This window comes from Physella acuta, unplaced genomic scaffold (assembly GCF_028476545.2).
Source record: "Physella acuta isolate Inbredline_101_S28 unplaced genomic scaffold, ASM2847654v3 ptg001169l, whole genome shotgun sequence".
NCBI classification, from domain to species: Eukaryota; Metazoa; Mollusca; class Gastropoda; family Physidae; genus Physella; species Physella acuta.
In genome coordinates this window covers 26665-47151 of record NW_026732686.1, presented here as the reverse complement: position 1 = coordinate 47151, position 20487 = coordinate 26665, and the positions used below count along the sequence as shown (strand labels likewise).

Below are 20487 nucleotides of genomic sequence, written 5' to 3'. Positions count from 1 at the left end.
GAAAAGGATAGCAGAAAGCAAATCCATAAGTACCGTCAACCAAGGTTAAGTTTTAAAAATTAGGGTTAAATGAGATTTCAAAGAGATAAAAAGATTAAGAGATTCAACTTAGTGCATAGCATTTCTACAATGTTTTCTTTTGATTATCTAGTATCATAAAGAGAAATTTATAGTTAGAGTATTACAGTATAGGTATTTAAACATGGTTAAATCATTCTAAATAAAGTAAATGCTAATATAGCACAATGCAATAAAAATGCTGAGACATTCTGAGTTAAGATGATTTACAGATCTTTCAGTTTAAAAACTTAAAATAAAAATTCTTTGATTTTATGGTTACCGAATAACAAATAAAATAAATTCTGGTAAATTTTGACAGTTTTGATATGAAATAATTTTTGATTACAATCAGTTGATGTTTGTTTAAAGAGTGAACTATGCTCAAGACATGAAAAAAATAGTTTCATTAAATAATTTCAACTAAGGTCAGATGGTAATTTAAAAATAAAACATTTTGTGCTGGGGGTAAAAAGACCAACTAGCATCAGTTTCTGATTAACATCATAAAAAAATAAAACAGAGTAAATATTACAATTCAATTCTCAAACCAACAAAATAGAAATGATTTTGTAAGATGTTTTTTCACAGAGCTCAATTATTTAAAAAATAAAACAAACCTAAACACAGGTTATTTATCATAAATCATTTTTATATTCCAATATTTTAAACTCTAATTTATATAGAAAATAATTTTATTTTGAGATTCAAAATACAAATTGTAATCACAGTTATCACTATAACACCAGGTAGGAAGTGAACACAGAAACTTAAACACTAATTAGCACTCAAACAATGAATTTATCTAATAGCCCTCACCAAACATAAATGTTCAAAAACTAGTAGTACAGCAATCACAGTCACACTCAGAATCTACAAGCACTAATTCCTACTTTCATTACTCCATATCATTTTTGTATCTCTTTAAGTTACATTCTCAATATATTAGAGGTAATTTAAAAACATCTTACTGGATAACAAAGAAACAAAAAGATTATTTCTCCATTGAAGGATATCTCCACGCCAACTGTGGAACAAATGTTTCTTTAATAGAAACAGGGGAGGTAAATCTTGCCATGTAATGTGGACCACCTGCCTTGTCATTGGTGCCTGAAAGAAAGATATAGAAACCATACAATTTTGTTCTATGTGAATTTTTTATTTTAGATTTTTAAGTTTGTCAATTTTTAGATTTAAAGCTTATTTAGATCAAAACCTTCGCAGTTTGTCAATTTTTATTTAAAACTGTGTAGTACTTATTTAATTAAAAGATAATTAAAACTTTGGAGTAAATCAATATTTGATTTAAAACATCAATACTTTTAAAATGACCAATAGGAAAATACAATACAGCAACACAAAGTTTGTGGAATCAATGATAGTCTATGTTAGGGAAGTGACACTAACTAAAAAAAAATAAAGCTTAGTTGTGCTCAGTGAGTGTTCTAGATCCACAATTCTACTTGTTGACCAGTCTATGTTTGACCTTCTAGAGTGATTAATATAAAAATTTTACTTGATATAACTAGCCTAGTCATTTGGTTGTAAGACCAAGTATGACAGTTAAAAATTATAACTGGTTAAGTCCAGTTGTGAGAAGTTCAAAGTTTGTACTTGATATTTTAATGACAGTTAAAAATTATAATTGATTAAGTCACGTGAGAAGGTAAAAATTTGTACCTGACATTCTGGCCCCACCAAATGGCTGCTGACCAACAATTGACCCTGTGCTCTTGTCGTTGATGTAGAAATTACCAGCACAGTAGCGGAAGGCCTCTGTCAGCTCTGCTTTAGCAGCTCTAAAACCACATCAAAGGAGTTTAATCAATTAACAACTTCACTAACTTACAAAACAAACATATGTCAAAAAAACTTTGATGTGTATTGAAACTTTAGGAAAAACAATCAAAATTAAAAATCAGTCCTGTTCAATATTTTCGTCCGTATTGAGAAGAAATGCTGAGATGTTATTAAGTAATTAGTATTGTTGATATTCTTGTTTTTTAAAAATTCATACTTATCAATAAACCGTTGAAATTATCTTGATTTAAGTTAATAATAAATTGATATTCTTTACTGATGTGGGATAATAATTATATAACCAAAATGAGCAGTACAGGATGTTTTAAAATTTCAACACTTCTGTTATGATGGTACAATTTGATTTGATATAAGAGTTTACATGACAAAATTGTCATCCTTTTTCAAGAAATAGCCTTGTATGTGCAGTATGTTTTTATTCGCCTCCATTTTGGAAGATTAATACTAGTAATTAGGAGTAAGATGTTTCTTATTGTTTGAAACAAGTTCAGATACTTACTTGTCCTGGGCTTATATGGCACCAATGAGGGCATATATGGCACAATTGAGGGCATATATGACACCAGTGAGGGCAGATGCTTACTTGTCTTGGACATATATGGCACCAGTGAGGGCATATATGGCACCAGTGAGGGCATATACTTACTTGTTTTGTGCATATGGCACCAGTGAGGGCATATACTTACTTGTCTTGGACATATATGGCACCAGTGAGGGCATATATGGCACCAGTGAGGGCATATACTTACTTGTCTTGGACATAAATGGCACCAGTGAGGGCATATACTTACTTGTCTTGGACATAAATGGCACCAGTGAGGGCATATACTTACTTGTCTTGGACATAAATGGCACCAGTGAGGGCATACATGGCACCAGTGAGGGCATACACTTACTTGTCTTGGACATAAATGGCACCAGTGAGGGCATAAGGCGAGGATGTCTGCGCTAGTTTGATTGTTTCACCCAGCTTGTTGTCTGGGTACACATAGGCTGTGACAACTGGTCCAAAGATCTCCTAAAATAGGATATTGGTAGAACTCAGTTTATTTATAAAAGCTCTTCAACTTTCAAGGAAATTATTTTAAAAGAGATTTAATTTATCAAGAGAAGATCATGTTTTTTTTTAATGGTTGTCTTAAACTTATCAATCATTAAGTCATTATGAAATCAGTCTCACTAAGCCATTTTTTTAAAATCTTTTAAAAATCAACTCATTCTTTTATATTCTACAAATACATAAAAAAAAAAAAAAAAAAAAAAAAAACAAGACTACCAATGGTTTGAATAAGCATCTGATCTCAAAAAAAAAAAAAAACCTAATGCTCAATGACTATGAAACATGATCAAAGAAAAAAAAACAGCACTTCAATGGATGTAAGGAAAACATATTTGACAAGTGTTTACCTCCTGCATAATTTTATCCAGTGGATCTTTTGTTTCAATAATAGTTGGCTCAATGAAGTATCCAATGCTGAAAAAAATTAAGTCCGAAATTTAAATAAACAAACATAAATGGTAAATTAGTTAAATAATGTCACAATTAATAACCAGGTTAATGAAACTTTTCTATATAAATTTGATAAATACTCAGATATTTAAAAACACATAAACCTAGAGTTAGGATTAATTCCACAGCAGCCCACGCTACCCTGTATGTGGGCTACAACTTACCTGTCATCACAGCCGCCACCTGCAATGATGGACAAACTAGGACTTGTCTTAGCATGGTCAATGTAACTCTTCACTCTTGCAAAAGCCTGTAAACAAAGGAAAGGATTACAATCTACAACTACGCTAGGAAGATAAGATTCCTTTTTTATAAAAAAAATAATTAAATTAATAGATTAGTAATATAAATTTAGTTCAATTTAAAAACTATTTTAGCAAACAGAACATGAGAAACCAACTAAACTAGTTAAACCAGGGGTCGGCAACCTGCGGCTTGTGAGCCGCATGTGGCCCTTTTGATATCAAGATGAGGCTCTCCAGCTCCTTGCACAAATACTAATAATCTTAATAAAAAAATAAAATATTTGAAATAAAAAAAATGTTAGTGGCTCTTTAAAACCAGGGAAATTTTGAAAATTGTAACTTTTGGCTCTTCCGCTTCAAAAGGTTGCCGACCCCTGAGTTAAACTAATCATTACCTTATCATCAATTACAGCAGTGACGAAAGACTCCCTGGCTAGAGGGGAGCCCATCTTGACATCCTTCACAATCTCCACCAGCCTGGACTTTATCTTGGGCCACAGGGACTCTGGTACGTACATCCTGGACAGAGCCGAACATTTCTGGCCATTGTACTCAAAGGCCGACCTTATGGAGCCGGTGACAACAGATTCTATGTCAGCAGAGGGGTGAATGAAGTGGAAGTTCTTTCCTCCGCATTCTGTTGGAAGAAGTAACAAGTTCATTAAATTACAATGTAAATAAATGATAATTTAAATTAAATATTTTCACCATGACACAGGGTAGGCCATATATACAATATTTTAACTTTATAATTACAGGTAAAAAATGATACTGCTAGTCTAAACAATTAGAAAGAATACATAAAATTGGCTATATAGAAAAACCTGACAGCTAGATAGTTTAGCTACTCAGTGATGAGTTTTCTAAAAAAAAAAATACATTAATCTTTGTAAGAATTTTTGGACTAATTCTTCAAAAGAAGGAAATATAACACACAAACCTCCAATTATCCTTGGGAAATTTTTGTATGTATCTAAATTTTGTGCTACTTGCTTCCACAGTTTCTTGAAAGTTCTGAAAGAAAAAAAAAATCAATTACTGCCATTGTTGTAGTAAAGAATAAATAAATAAATAGTAAAATAAAACCCTATGAAATTAAAAAACAATATTTATTGGATTAATAATGTATGATTTTGTTGATAACCTATGTCCTACTGGGTCAAAAAGCTAACAACAGCCATAAATATAAAAACAATATCAAGATTTCAGAACCAAAAAATAATCAAATTCCAACTATAAAGTTAAGCAGAACTTTAAAAAAATTACAACAATTAAAAAAACAATGAAACCAAACTAACGGAACACTGCCTGTGAAATTCAAGCCTACAAAGTCTGGAGAGGAGAGAACTGTGTCACCAAACACAGGCCCATCAGCTGGCAGGAAGTTGATGACACCAGGGGGAAGCCCCGCCTCTCTGTAGATCTTGTATACTGTGTAGTTGGACAGGACTGCTGTGTCGGAGGGCTTCCACAATGCCACATTACCCTGGAATTGTTGGATAGTTACAGAAATTATTAGAAACTTTAAATTAAAAACGTAACTTTTATATGCTAATATTACAGAAATACATACAGAAAAAGAACTTTTATATTAAACAAGAGACTAAAAGACTAACATTTTCCATTAAAAAGAATTCACAATTTCTAACTTGTCATTTCAATTTACCTGCAAGTCCTATGAAATTAATTACAGCCTAATAATTGCTTACAATAAGATAAATTAGTAATTAAATACTGGCTTTATGTATAATTAACAAAAAATAAGGGAAGTGAATTTTAAAAATGTGACGTTTTAATGAACAAAAAATGCAGGATATATTTGACATTATTTCACTTTAAGAAATTTCCTGGTACATAATATGACACAAGTAAACCGTACAATAAAAGTGACTGTGGCTAATTCTCTGCTAAAACAATTATAATTACCATTAAGGCAGGAGCCATTGGAAGATGTCCGCCAATTGCTGTAAAATTAAATGGACAAACAGCTGCCCAAAAACCCTGAGAAAAAATTAATAAAGTTTTAAATGACATAATAATGTAATACTAGAACTAACAGAATTCACAGAGCAAAAAGAAAAGAGGCAGACCAAGAAACACATCCTTGAGACGACCTGGAATTAAAGTCACTAAGAAGATTGGATTCACCTGGCGAGACTAGCCATGGACATAGATGCCAGGAAATCTAACCTAACCTAACCTAACTAGAACTAACAAGTAAATAAGAAATTGAATAGGTTACAGCTACCATGGAGATAGTAATCACAAAAAAAAATTGAGTCAAGTAATTAAACAGATGACACATTATATGTTACCTCAAGCCCTCTGTAGGACAGGCTGTTGACTGTGGTGTTTGGTGATGGACTCAAGGGCTGGTACTCTGTTGTTTTCTAGCAAGATAATGACATTGAAAATGTTTATTATAAACATGAGTGCAAGTTAAAACACAATACAATTTTATGATATTTATTTTTCCAAGCTTGGAAGGACACAAAATGATTACTTTCTGTGAGAAAGATAAATAAAATGTTAAAAAAAAACCCAAAATAAATGACTGCATTTAATGAAATTAATTGTTATGGACCTTAAAAGAAGTAAAGTGTATGATGTAGTTGAGAAGTTTCTGTGATGTATCACATTAAAGGTTAGTTAGTCATCTGTATGGTCAGGTACCCTGCAGAGCTGAGTGAACTCAGGAATGTAGTACAGAACCAAGCCTGGGACTCTCAGATGTTAACACATAAGATAGTTCTATAACTTATCTCAGCAGTGCTGGAGTTCCCATGTAAATACAATAAAGAATTGTCTGTGCAAACATGACATCAAATCTTAAGAAAGTAGGCTCAGGAAATATTTTTTTTTAAATACTTGACAGGGAACAATTATTTCTCTATAGTCCTATTAAGATAAATCAGTGTAGTGTTTCCGTTTAAAAAATTTGGTGGGGGAATCTTGGTAACTATGACAACAGCTGCCATCTTGAAAAATAGACCTATTCATAGGATTTCCGCCATTCATTAAGTTTTCCTTTTGAAGCCCAATTTAGAATCTTCTTCTTCTTCTTCTTCGTTCTTAATTATTAGTGTTGAAGGGGATCGAGATTTATCTGCCAGTGTGTTTGAACTCAAGACTTTGTTCGAATTTATCAACCATGAACTTTTTGCCGACTCGACCACGCCTCCAACACAATTAAGCGTTACGTGTCAACTGGTTATGCGCCATTAAGGCCATTGACTCCGATTTCAGCCTGCTTTTCTTTTTTGGATTTGCTTCCATAGCCTTTGTCCAACCAAGAACAAACTACAAGGCAGCAGTTGTTTAATTTTTGGAGCTGTCTCTCCTAGAAGAGTGGCTGTCCCCAGCTAACGAGCCTCATCTGCCCGAGGGTTCGAACTCGAGACTTTTCAGTTTAGCAACCATGAGCTTTACCGACTCGACCACGCCGACCCCCAATTTAGAATCAATTCTGGTTATTCTTGTTTTGAAAGAACAAAATAAAGAGATTTATTTACATCACAAAAACATAACATTTTTTTCACAGTGTATGTCCATACATTAACAGATTCTAATTGTTAAATCCTCAAGGAGAATATGTGGTAACCTCCTTACACTCATGCACATACTCCACCTAAAATTAAAAACGCCCCTTTTTCATATTTTTTCTTTTCCATTTGGAAATGCCCAGCTTGCGCTTCCTGGAGCTGCTGCATTTCTGCTGTAGCATAACCATGGGATATTTATTGTTCACAGTGCTCCACTGGCATCTAATCTTCTCCATGGTCCTGCAGGACTACAATTAAATGCCCGTATTGCTAGCGATGTAGCAGTAATGACAGCAAACTTAGAGGCAAAAAAAAGTTTTCGCAGATCATTGACATATAAGAGAGTTAAAACTCTCATTTGCATTCAACGGTGTAGAAGATCTGTCTCTCAACCTTTTCACTACGGTGTAGAAATTCTTTCTCTGTCAACCGAATGATTATGTATATCAGCCGACCCACCTCGGGCGTGTATGCTGGATGGTGTTTTTTGTATTGTCCACTTTTTCGTGCCCTTTGAAAGTGACACCATAAATTATCTCCAACTGGACAGAGCCTGTGGTTAGGTGACTTTTCTGTACTCATCATGGGAAAAAATCCACCCAACACACCTTGCTTCCTTTTAACCACATCAGGAGCATTGTCCTTCAGGTTTTTGGCATATGTTAGTTATCTTTTCAATAACTGGTTTTTGTCAGTTTGCGATTTAATCCATTCTTGTTAGTTTTTTTTTTAATTTTCCAACCCATTGATCATTTTTTTGGCTATGTGGTTAAGGCAGCCTTCTTTAGTTCCTGAAATGTCATAGCAGTTCTGCACAAAATTATGCCGTACACAAACTTGCTTTGTTCAACAGACCTCTCTAAAGTTAGCTTTGCTGTCACAGTCTCCATGGCATTTGACGAGCAGTCAGCATTTTTTTGGCACTTTGGTTTGTGAACCTGCATCCACTCATCATATTGTGGTGAACCTTGCTTCGGACCAGCAGCACATGTTTCACAGTAGTTGCTGATAACCTGGGGTGGATTAAGCTTGAGCGGGGCCACCGACTGAAATTGTTTGGGGGCCCCTATATATACGCGTGTGTGTGTGTGCATGTTAGATATTTTGTAAAAAAGGATTGAAGCATGTGATGCAAACATTAAAACTTTAGTTTTTAAAGTGAAAACCAACAATTAAGCAGTAAATTTGGGGGCCCCCGACTGCAGCAAGAAGCTTTCATGAATAAAAAAGTAGGATTTAGTCATTGCAGCCACATTACAAGCTTCGTACACCGAGAACTTTTGTTCTGCTCTACCATAGTTCTGTGGTTCTGCACGGCTGCAAGTCACTTCATCAGCAGGCACTACAGGATCATCAGATGAGCTAAAGAAATATTTCTACCTAAACCAAAACCTTTTTCGGCAATTTTAACAGGTGAATTAAATTGACTTGACACTTGCAATGAAATAATGAAGAATCGCGAGTGTAAATAAAGGTGTGTGCATTTAGGTCAGATTTTGACCAATCTAAATATGTGTAATAATAAAATCCAATGAAACAAGCTGATAGTTTCTGTAGTTGAAGCCTCGAATAATATAGGCTAGCTTAGGTATCATTTTTTAAAATACACAGTTGAACGACACTAAGAATGACTTTTTCAAAGATGTATAACATGACAATATAAACCTAAACAGTGCTAGCTAGGAAGCTTTGTTATTTTTTGTGTACTTTTACATTTTTGTAAAGTAGATCAACATTTTACTAGGGGGGGGGTGTTTATTTTGTTTCCAGTGAGTCAAAACACTATAAAATCAGTATAATAATGACGATAATTGAATCCACACACGCTAAACTATCTAAAAATGTAAACATTGAAAAAAATTATATTTTCAACCCTGTATAGTGGTTTTGACCAGCGCCTTCCCCCTTAAAGTAAATACAATCAAGACTTGCCTGTGCAAACATGACATCAAATCTTAAGAAATCTATCAACTCAGCGGCAGCATCTATTTCAGCCTGCCACACATTCTTTGCCTGAAAAAAATAAAAGAAACTTTTTTACTGAATAAAAAAACAAAAATATACATTAAAATATAGAATTTTAGAATCTAATAAAGGCAAATGTTTAAAGGTTAGATTTAAAAGTAAGATATTTTAAAATATTTCAATGTGTTACTTCTATGAAACTGCTTATTACTTTCTAAACTTAAAATTACCTTTCAAATCATTTCTGTTTTAACACAGAACATCACTGACAAATTTCAAGGATTAATTTTATCATTAAAAAATTAATTAAAGCAATAAAAAATTTTTTAAACACTTACCTGTCCAATCATGGTTGTGGCGATGAGGTCCATCCGATACTTCTTAGAAATTAAATCTGCTGCCCTCAGGAAAATGTCGCACCTCTCCTTCAATGGTCTCTTCTCCCAGTCTTCACGGGCCTTAAGGTTGGATTCTATGGCTTTTTTTATGATTTCCTGCAATTACAAGTATCAGGACATTAAAAATTAAGAAATATCATATGAGATTTTTATGAGCCTTATAATCAATTTTTAGTTTAACCATTAGCACAATTTATTTTCATATGCATTACACTTTTATTTTAATTAAAATAGCTTAGAAAACTAAATTCTTATAAAATAATTTTTTTATCATCTTAATTTTCAATTATAGATTTGCATATGTATATTATATATCTATTTTATTCAGTAAGATTATAAATATTGTTCCAGAAACTATTTAAGAATTTTAAAACTAAATATTAACTCACAGAAGATGCATGGTAGAAAGTGGCCACAGCCCACCTATGATCATGAGGCTGAAAGAAATTATATATATATATATGTATATTATATACATATATATATACAAACATTTATACATACAGAAATATATATATATATATATATATATATATATATATATAGATATATATATATATATATATATATATATATATATATATAAATATATATATATATATATATATATATATACACATATACATACACATATACATACACAAATATACTTATATATATTTATACATATATACATACAAAAATATACATATACTAGCCGTCCCGGCCAGGCCCTGCTCTGGCTCTGTGAAAAACCTTTCTGTTAAAGACCATTACCTGTGTGTTTAGTAATCATCATAAACCCGGCATTGCCCACCCAAACCACAACCAACCAAAACCAAAACAAAAAAAACGCAAACATAACGCTAACACAATTACAAATACAAACGAAAACAAAAACCTAACAACAAAAACAACCACAAACACCAATACAAACACAAAGAAAAAACAAACAAAAAAGCAAACGAAAACAAAAACCTAACAACAAACCCAACCACAACCACAAACACCAATACGAACACAAAGAAAAAAACAAACAAAAAAGCAAACGAAAACAAACCAAATCCAAACGCAAAACCAACCACAAACACAAACCCAAAGAAAAAAACACAAACAAAAAAGCAAACAAAAACAAACCAAATCCAAAACCAACCACAAACACAAACCCAAAGAAAAAAAACACAAACGAAAACAGAAAGAACAAAAACGAACCAAATCAAAACACAACCACTAACGCAAACCCAACCTAAACACAATGAAAATACAAACGCGAACATAAAAGCAAAGTGCTCACAGTCTAGCCCGGGGCAGAATCGCCTGTTTCAGCTTAAGGGGATATGCTATGTTTTTTTCTATTTTTTACAGTTTAAGATCTAAAGCCTTTTGAATACTTTTATCATATTTGGCATATAAAAGTAAGTATTAAACAACAAAAAAAAAGGTCGAAAACAATTTTGGTTGTCATGGAAACCCAAAAAACATCCGCCTTTTTAAATTTTTTGGTACTTTTAAAAATACTAAGGCTTTTTTATTTGTGCACCTATAGCAATCAAATTTAAACTGCTTATATTTCAGTATATATTAAAACTTTTGTCACGACAACTTTTTGAAATAATTACTAGTAAGAATTTTACAAGGTCTAAAAAATCGTACCCTTTTTTAGTATTCAAAAGTTTCAAAATTTGCATGCTAATTACCAAATACTTTTTTTCTATGAAAGCAATCACAATTCCCTCGTGACAAAAGTTCTATTTTTGCATTATGAACAATTACTGAAAATATGGTTGGCATTGTTTAATAAATAAAAAAGTAGTAGGCTTTTTAGTGTTAAAAACATGCAAACTGAGAAAAACAGCCAAAAGTAACGAAAACTAGGTCAGGAAAGTACCATATCTGTGTAAACTGCAAAGCCGATTGTAAGCTTTGGGTGTTTCCGAGATGTAGGAAATTAAGTTTATTAAATACATGAGAAATTCAGCTTTCCAATGATGTCAAATACAATATAATGACGGATATAAAACTTTTCAAAGAGAGCTTGTAAGATTGGGAAAAATTGATTATTTTGTTAATTAATAAGGTCATAAAAATCGTAATTCAAACACATAAAATATTTTTTTCTCTTTAAAGTTATTATTTTCTTTATACAAAAATGGACAAAGTATCCAAAAGTGCAAGAAACCGATCATGAAGAAAAACAAGAAATTTTGTGATTTTTTTCCGCGCATATCCCCTTAATAAACGACTATAGTACCCCAACTTATTCATAGTCTTTTGCACTCACTTAAACGAACGTAGTTGCCAAACCAAACCAAATGAACAATTATAATACTCCAAGCTTATCCGTAAAATACCTACAACATTTGCACTTGATCAATCCCCGCTAATTATGTAATTATTTTTTTCCCAACACCAAAACAAATTAATAAAAAGTAAATTCTTTTCCACCAATGCAATGTTTTATAAAGTGAAGTAATTGTGTTTTCCTAATTTATCAAAGTTAAGTAAGTGCTAAAGGACTAAATATAAATAATTTTCAGACATAATTAGAATTTTTGCTATTTTTTAAAATTGTGTTTAATGAACATGCCGACAATTATTACTATCAGTTTGAAAAATGAAAATTATTTCCCAACACTTTCAATAGTAATTTTTTAACTCATAAATTTAGACTATGAGCACGATAATTGATCTAACACTTAAAACCATCCAAGTATGTCAACGACAAACTTATTACATACAGAATTGAGCTTTATATATTAGATATTTATACATATAGACATACACAAATATATATATATATATATATATATATATATATATATATATATATATATATATAAAACATACAAAACAGACTCACTGCAAGCTGTTTTCTAACATCCTTTGTTCTGATCTCCTCATCCCCAATCACTATAGGCACATCAATTGTCTGACCAATGTATTTTTTCAAAGTATTTTCTAAATCTTTCCTTTCCTGACTTCCTGGCCCAAAATCCAGCATGGGCTCATTCACTGCGGTATATGCTGCCATGTTCCTCAATGATGAATGTATGATACCATTACTGGAAAAATCACTCAGATTTAAAACAAGTTACAGTTCAAATTTACAAAAAAAGTTTAAAATTTGCATTAGAAATAAGTACTGAAACAAAATGGTGTTTCTAAAATTGAATTTGTGAAGCATAAAAAAAAAGAGCCTGGTTATATAGTACAATTTTTATCAAACCACTCAGCAGATATCAGTTGTTTACGAATTCTTGCAATGACAAGACAAAGGAAGAAATTTAGCCCTACATAAAAATAATCTTCAAATGGTTGAAAACAATAAAAACGTGACATGAAGATAAAAATACTCTCAAAGATTTTTAAAACTGTTAACCGTTTCTCATTTATCAAAATTCTTGTTTATCTTATGTGTAATACATAAAATGTCATTCTTTGGGACAATTGATCAAATTGAAAGAGGAAATTAGACAAACATAGGATTGAATGGTAAAAAGACTTTGCAGGGAAGTATTTTCTTTTTCTTAATTAAGTTTGCACATCCCTTGTCTAGCAATTTACCTGATAGGAACATTGATATAAAAAAAAACCCAAGGTTTATTTAACTAACTACATGTAATGTTGATTTATATAAGAGCAGAAAATACATTCTAACTGGTTATAAAATGCTTTTAGCTTTGCAATTAACTTAGTGTTTAGTGTATTATTAAAAAAATGTTTTTATTGACTGGAATCAATCTGAAAATTTTATCTTAAAAAATTAGTCACTGATATTCAACATTTTAAGTTATTATAAAACTAATCAAATCCAATAGATATTTGTTGACTTTATACCACGCATAGTACAAATATGATTATTTTACGTGACTTGGTAAAAATCTTTAAACTTTAAAAAAAGGAATCCCTCATTTACATTTAATCAAGTTGTCATACAGCTACAGAGACCAATGTGTTGAGATAATTAGTTCCATAAGATAATGGTTAGAAGACATTAGTAAAATTTGACACATGTGACCATGCATAAATTACAGGAACATCAGGGGTTAAAGTTTAAAGGTTAATGACAATGTATTTTCACATGTTTATTACTGCAATGTATTTCAAAATGTAATTGCAATGTATTTTTATGTATTTGTATCATAATGGCAACATTTACACATGTTTAATTATGCCTATGTATCTCAATGTTTGTTATTGCAATGTATTTTAAGATGTAACACTGCAATGTACTTACACATGTTTGTTAATGGCAATGTTAATACATTAATAAAATAAAGAATACAAAAACACTAGTTCAATGGAGGTTACACATAAAAAAAATATTCTCAATTACCTGAAAGAATAAAGCTTGTACAAAACTAATTTTTTTTTTTTTTTTAAATGGATGCAATGTTTAAAATAAAAACTTTGTTCTTTAAATATTATAATATTGAGCTTATCATTCTTTATCAACAAGACTAGAAAATTAGCAATGTAACTTCCATAGCATTTCCTGAAATGTTTTGTTTTTAACTGATAAGAGATTAAAAAAAAAAATACTACAAAGTACTTTTTTAAGTGTTGTTAAACAAGGACAACAATCACAGAACTGATAAGTTACAACACAGAGGAAAACAAAAGGTTACATCAACAGCTTGATAAACAAGAGGTTAACCAATTAAAAATCAGCTGTTGATCAATGACACCTGTTCACTGATAAAGGCTGCAACTAGTAAAGAGTAAACACTACCTGGCCTGCTCTACAATCCATGCAGATTGGGGGTCAAGGTTGGATTGGGGTCAGAGAGAAACCAACAGAACAAGCTATTGGCAGAGATAGATGAAATTTTTTTAGCTCAATTCTCAGCATAAAACAAAATAAAATAAAAATACAAACTCCACAGCTAAAAGCTTAAATTTGTATTATTTTAAAAACATGTGAGTGGGACATACCTTTTATGAATTGATGGTTTTAAAAGGTGTTTAAGAAAGAACATTGGTCCACAATTAGTAGGCATCAAAAGATATCAATCTTGCTTAATTATAAGGCTTGATGATGACTGAAACAGTTATAAATGCTTTAATAATAATGCAGCATATATTTTTAGGACTTAGAATGTTAAAAGTAAAAGCTATGTATAGGATGAATTAATATATGCCTACATAACAAAAGTCTGAATGTTCTTGGGGGTTAATATTGGTTTGTGTTATCTAACTCATATTTCCAATGGCCACTAACCTTTAATGAAACAACTGGGAAAATTATCTAAAAGATAAAGGAGTAGTGATATATTTACAAGAACTGCAGTGAATAGCAGCTTTAAGAAACTCTGCCCTGGATAAGTTTAAATAGTTTGATCAAAACATGTAGGCCTACTATTATCATTATTCTTAATTAGAACTGTGTACAAACACTTGTCTCATCTCTTTCTTTATATTTAAAAAAATGTATAATGACGCTTGTGTTGTAGTTGCGCTATGACTCTGTGGTAAAGTATCAAAGCTCACTAACTAATACTTTCTTAAAGCCGTTATTGTTTTTTACGGGAATTTTATTACAATAACTTACAACCCCAACCACGAATATAAAACTTCCAGGATTCTTAAAAGATTGTTAGTGGAATAGGTCTATATGAATATGCTTTTTATCCTGCAAGTTTTAGAGCTGAGTGAAACTAGAGGGCTCTATGTCACACTATGATGACACTAAGTTATTTAAAAACTAAGTCTAATAAACAAAGTATGTTATTGTTGGCATTGTACTGATTGTAGGCATACCATTACTATCAGTATCAATTGCTGTAGTAAAGTGGTAGTGGAGTTTGAGTACTGTTATTGTGAGATTTATACTGCCTAACTGATTAGATATTATGGAGAATCTTACTTTATTAATTAATTGAATTTCATTGAATTTGAGTCTAGATCTATATCAGAATGTGAGTGACATCATCATAAGAATAACCCATAAGCCACTTATGACCAGCTAGTCTAGATGATTGTTTGTCTTACTGTTATTATGATTATGCTCTTGTCTTATATTAAGTTAATTTAACTTTATATTTATATCTATATATACAATTCTCTTCTTGGAGACCATAGAAAACACCAAGCTGTAAGCGCGCTCCCTACCACCCCTACCCCTACATGGTCTGGTGAGCTGTGGTTCACGCTAAATGTTTACAACCGTAGAGCCGGGTTTAGTGATGGCTATTAGGGGCAGATAATGTAGTTTGAAACGATTTTAAACTTAGGGGAGTTAACTAAGAGGAGTTTGCTTTCATGGGGGGGAGGGTAAGGGTAGGGGAAAGGAGGGGGGGGGGGGGTATCGTCCTTAACGAGCTACTGATAGTGTTTTAAAGCAAATATTTTCAGTGGCAGCATTGGTACAGTCGAATTCACAAATTATGAATTAATGAAAAGTAGAAAATAAAACAACTAAATAGAGGCGTATGATACGCCACGGGTCAGCTCGTTAAGTCATAATTATAATAAGTAAGTAGGCCCTAATCGTTTGGAATTTGGTAATGAGTTGATCTAGATCTAAGACTCCTAACTCCCAATACTTAACATTTCAACAAAGTATCACTTCAGTTTCAACAATAACAAAAGCATTAAATTTAATTAGTTAGTTAGTAGGCCGAGATTACTAGATCTAGATTAAGTGATAATAAAGAAGTAGTTTAGGCCCTAAACTTTAGGGCCAAGGCCTAAACTAACTAAACAATAAAATAAAAAGGATGATTAGGCCTATAGATATCGGTGTCCGATAATGGAATCTTCTTTATAAAAGGGGTGTTGGGTTGTTAGTAGTATTGTAATCTCGACTAATTTTATGGTAAGAAATTAGGGTTAGGCGTATGATGGTAGGACCGGGGTTAGGGTTAGGACAGGGGGTAATCTATCGTTTTGGGTACGTAAAATCGCCCGCGGCTATTTATGTACGAAAACGTTACCTCATTGTCAAGGCTTTAATAGAAGTATATTGTCATACTTTTGTGTCAAATATTATAGATAAATGAATAATAAACCTAAATCAATGGCTAAATATATCGATATAGGCCAGAAATTAACTTTAAACAGCAGTGTCTGAGAGCAAGATTTGCTATATAAACAGCAGCCATTTGTAAAATATAGAGTGACTTCCCCCTGAATCTGGCGCTAAAAGCTTATAAAAATAAAACTTAGACAAGATGGCTGCTATAGTAAATGAGCATGGTTGCATCTGTTGGAAACATCGCTAGTCTTCATTTATTACGGAAAAGTTTTAATTCAATTGTTTAAAAACAGGTACATAAATGAATCAAGGAAACATTTTTGAATTTTTTAAAACATAAATTCTCCTCAAAATGTGAAATAATTATTAAAATTTAAGGAGTCACCTGTTTTTCACATTACAAATCGCGGGCGATTTTACGTACCCAAAACGATAGATTACCGGACAGGGTTAGCATTGTCATTCATTCAGCCATGTGTGTATTCATTCAAATTCATTGAGTATTTATTTACTATTAAATATTTAGTTTTAGTTAACTACCACTACCAGTCACCCTAACACCCCCCTTTTTTTTTTAAAGAAGATTCCATTATCGGACAACAGTATAACCATTCTCCCTATCAATTAATAATTAATCATTCGGCTACTGTGTTCGCACTCGCTATATTCGACGACTCGAGGATTTACTCAGTACTCGGCATGAGTACCGGCAGTATTCAGCATCTCGGACATTTCTGTTCACGACCGTGTTTTCAGCTGCTTGGTTATTTATTTATTTAATAATGGACATTGAAATATACCTGTACTTTAACTTATTTTTAAAATGATTTTTTATCTCAACATGTTCAAACCTAAACATACTAAAATAGCATTCAGATCTTTTGCAGAGACTTACAGAGTTAACAGAGTTGAACACGTTTTTATTATTATTTGCGTGTTCTTGATAGTTGGATGGGAACCTTCAGACAAATATACCAGATAAAAGGTTTGCAAAAAGAGCCAAAAATAAATAAAGATTTATATTCCCACTTAGATTTTAGAAATTTCACAAAACTGTTGGATTATTTGGAAATACAATTTGAATTCAACACGAAATGAACATTAATTGAAAAATAAAATAAAATCTATAATGTATGTTCATCTTTAGTGAATATATTAAATAGTCATTGTTACGACTAACGCAAGAAATTCAACTAAAAGAGATGTTTATTGTTAATAAACGAATAGATATGTCACCGGCAATCATTAAACAAAAGAAAGGTGGAGATAATGAGCATTCATTTAGGGCGATCTGACCTACGAGTCATTTATTGTTACCTTAACATATTCCCGGGTAACAAACCAAATCACCTTAATCGATATTATATATTTAAAAACCAATGTTTTAAATTTATGAGGATATTTTTGAAACTATTTGATTTATCGGATTGTTATTGCTCATTTAGTATTAAGGGTTGTTGTCTAACCTTAACCATAAACAACACCATTATAAAAGTAAAGTGCCCTACCAAACCTGAAGGCCCATGGGGCAGGTGAAGAAGAACTCACCCATTTCTGTGATCAAAGGGATACATTGGCCAACTTTATGCCCAGCCGCCTGTTACGAGTCAGGTACACACCAGAGCTGAGTGGACTCAGTGGTGTTCTACAGAATCGAGCAGTTGTACATTCTAGCCTATCATTCGACAACGCAGCTCCTTAACACACATTTATTTATATGTAAGATAAAATTGTAAACATTTCCAATTTGGCACATCTAATTCAACATTCATTTACTTCTTGTAAACATAACAATAAAGGCAAATTTAAAGAAAAAGAAAAAAAAAACTACTCCCAACTTAAGTTCTGTAGCGGTTAAGCTAGTTGAAGTTTTGCATTTGCTTCTAATTATGTATTACAATGGCGACATCAAGTTGCATAGTTTCCTTATTTTAAAAGTAATTTTTTTCTTTTAAACAAATGTAGATTAAAGCGAGACAACCGATATAAATAAAGATTGTTATGGATAAACGAGGCTACCTCCCTTACAGTCATAAAATAATTTTTATACAAAACTCCCAAGCAGAGGTAATGGAGATTTCGCTGATTGGTGGCGGATTGTTTGCCGTGCGATAAATTTTCCTACCAAGAACAAAAATCTTAGCTATGTTGTAGTAGTTACCCGGTCGGACCTGCAGTCAATGGGGATTGTGAGTAGAGTTCACTTGCTTCTGTGACATGTAAATGGAGAGTATGGTCAGTCATACGCTAGGCTGTCGTTACTTTACCTAACCCGAGGTAGGGAACCATCAGAGCTGGTTCGACGGGACATCCAACGTCTCTAGCCTGGGATCAAAACTCCTGATATTTATGTTAGCAGTCGTATACTTTACTGTCAGACCACGCGCGTTACATTTTTAAAAGACCGACTTTCAATTGTGTCGACTCCACCCTAGCCCGTATTTATGTGTGTAATCAAATAAATGCAGCACTTAATAAATAAAAAATCTACCATTTATATATGCACCTGACAATAAAATACATTAATAGTTGTTTTTAAAAAAAAACACAATTTCGGCCTGTATAAATTAATATTTAGAAAAATGAAGCCAAATTCTAAAACAACGAGACAGTGACGTAGGCAAGGCGGGTTATATATATATATATATATATATATATATATATATATATATATATATATATATATATATATATATATATATATATATATATATATCACTTTATACATATGGAAAAATATTTGAACCCCTCCCATGACCAGTTCCTGGCGAGACTATTGTAATTATTTTTAACTTTATCAAGTTGGTTGTAGCTTTCTCTTCTGATCTTCACGTTTCTTAATTCTAATAACACACCCGCTCCCCCATCTGATCGTGAATATGTGGCCAATAGAGTCAAAGTAAAAACAAACCGGTCACCTTCCAAACCTGACGGTCTATGGGGCAAGTGAAGTAGAGTTCATCTGTTTCTGTGACCTCGGAATATGAAGGGAAAGTGCGGTCAGCATTATGCCCAGCTGATTTTACTTTAAATAACGTGAGTTAGGTACCCGTCTGAGCTGGGTGGACTCACGGGCAGTTTCTTTTAGGCATCTCTTCGACCCCCCCACCCCCTCCACCCCGAAACGAAATAGAATTTATATAGTTCTTGGTTTATTGCTCTGGTCATCTAGTTCTCGGTTTATTGCTCTGGTCATCTAGTTGTCGGTTTATTACTATGGTCATCTAGTTCTAAGTTTATTGCTCTGGTCACCTTTTTCTTGTAGGCAGGCTTTGAATCCACATTAGGTCATTGCAACCTTGCTAACTGTCTGTTAAAAATGTACAAAAATAATTGATCTAAGCACTATTAAATCGCTGTAAGAAAAAACAAACGGCTTGCCAGTTTCAATGAAAATTTTAAAAACTATGCTTGAAAACATTATCTAAACCATTTCTCTTTGTCGGATTTTTAATGATGCAGTTTAATTGTATCCAGATGTTGCTTACACCGTGTGGCTTAGAGCTGGAAATTGATTAGTGATCAATTAACCACTGAAGTTTGGGAACTGCCAGTTCGTGTTCTTTATGGGTGTGGCTAAAGTACAAACTCAGATAATAAAATCAAGTGTGGTTAAGTGGTGAGTCAACAAGTAAGGTAAATGTCGAATTCAATTACCTGCGTTTAAAATTAATCAGAGGGGAGGGGGGTTTAACATGTAGAATAAAATTGAGTGGGGGGGGGGGGGGGGAAGCTAAAATATGTCGAGTAAAATTAAGTTAGGCTGGGGGGCGGTTTAAACAAATAGAATACAATTAAATGGGGGGGGGGGGGTTTAAGTCATGTAGAATAAAATTAAGTAGAGGGGCGGGGGGGTGGGGGGTTGAAACATATAGAATAAAATTAAGTTGGGGGGGGTGGTGGTTAAAATTAATTAGACAGTGCGATGCAATTTAAAAGCACGGCATGATTCGATGTTTAGTTTTATAGTTTCAAACTCTATAGCGATGACGGA

At 32.5% G+C, this 20487-nt stretch overlaps 1 protein-coding gene across 1 annotated transcript; it reads right to left on the bottom strand.

Moving 5' to 3' along the window:
• Positions 1-772: 772 nt before the first annotated feature.
• LOC131956681 (delta-1-pyrroline-5-carboxylate dehydrogenase, mitochondrial) lies at positions 773-17426 on the bottom strand. Its single transcript, XM_059321226.1, has 16 exons — positions 17389-17426; positions 14453-14559; positions 12378-12579; positions 9928-9975; positions 9479-9634; positions 9108-9188; positions 5949-6023; positions 5560-5634; positions 4932-5119; positions 4574-4647; positions 4029-4270; positions 3553-3638; positions 3286-3352; positions 2775-2896; positions 1738-1856; positions 773-1167 (listed from the first exon to the last, which is right to left on the bottom strand). The coding sequence occupies exons 2-16, from the start codon at positions 14515-14517 to the stop codon at positions 1052-1054; spliced, it is 1716 nt and encodes a 571-aa protein (XP_059177209.1). The 5' UTR covers positions 14518-14559; positions 17389-17426; the 3' UTR covers positions 773-1051.
• Between the last annotated feature and the right edge of the window lie 3061 nt (positions 17427-20487).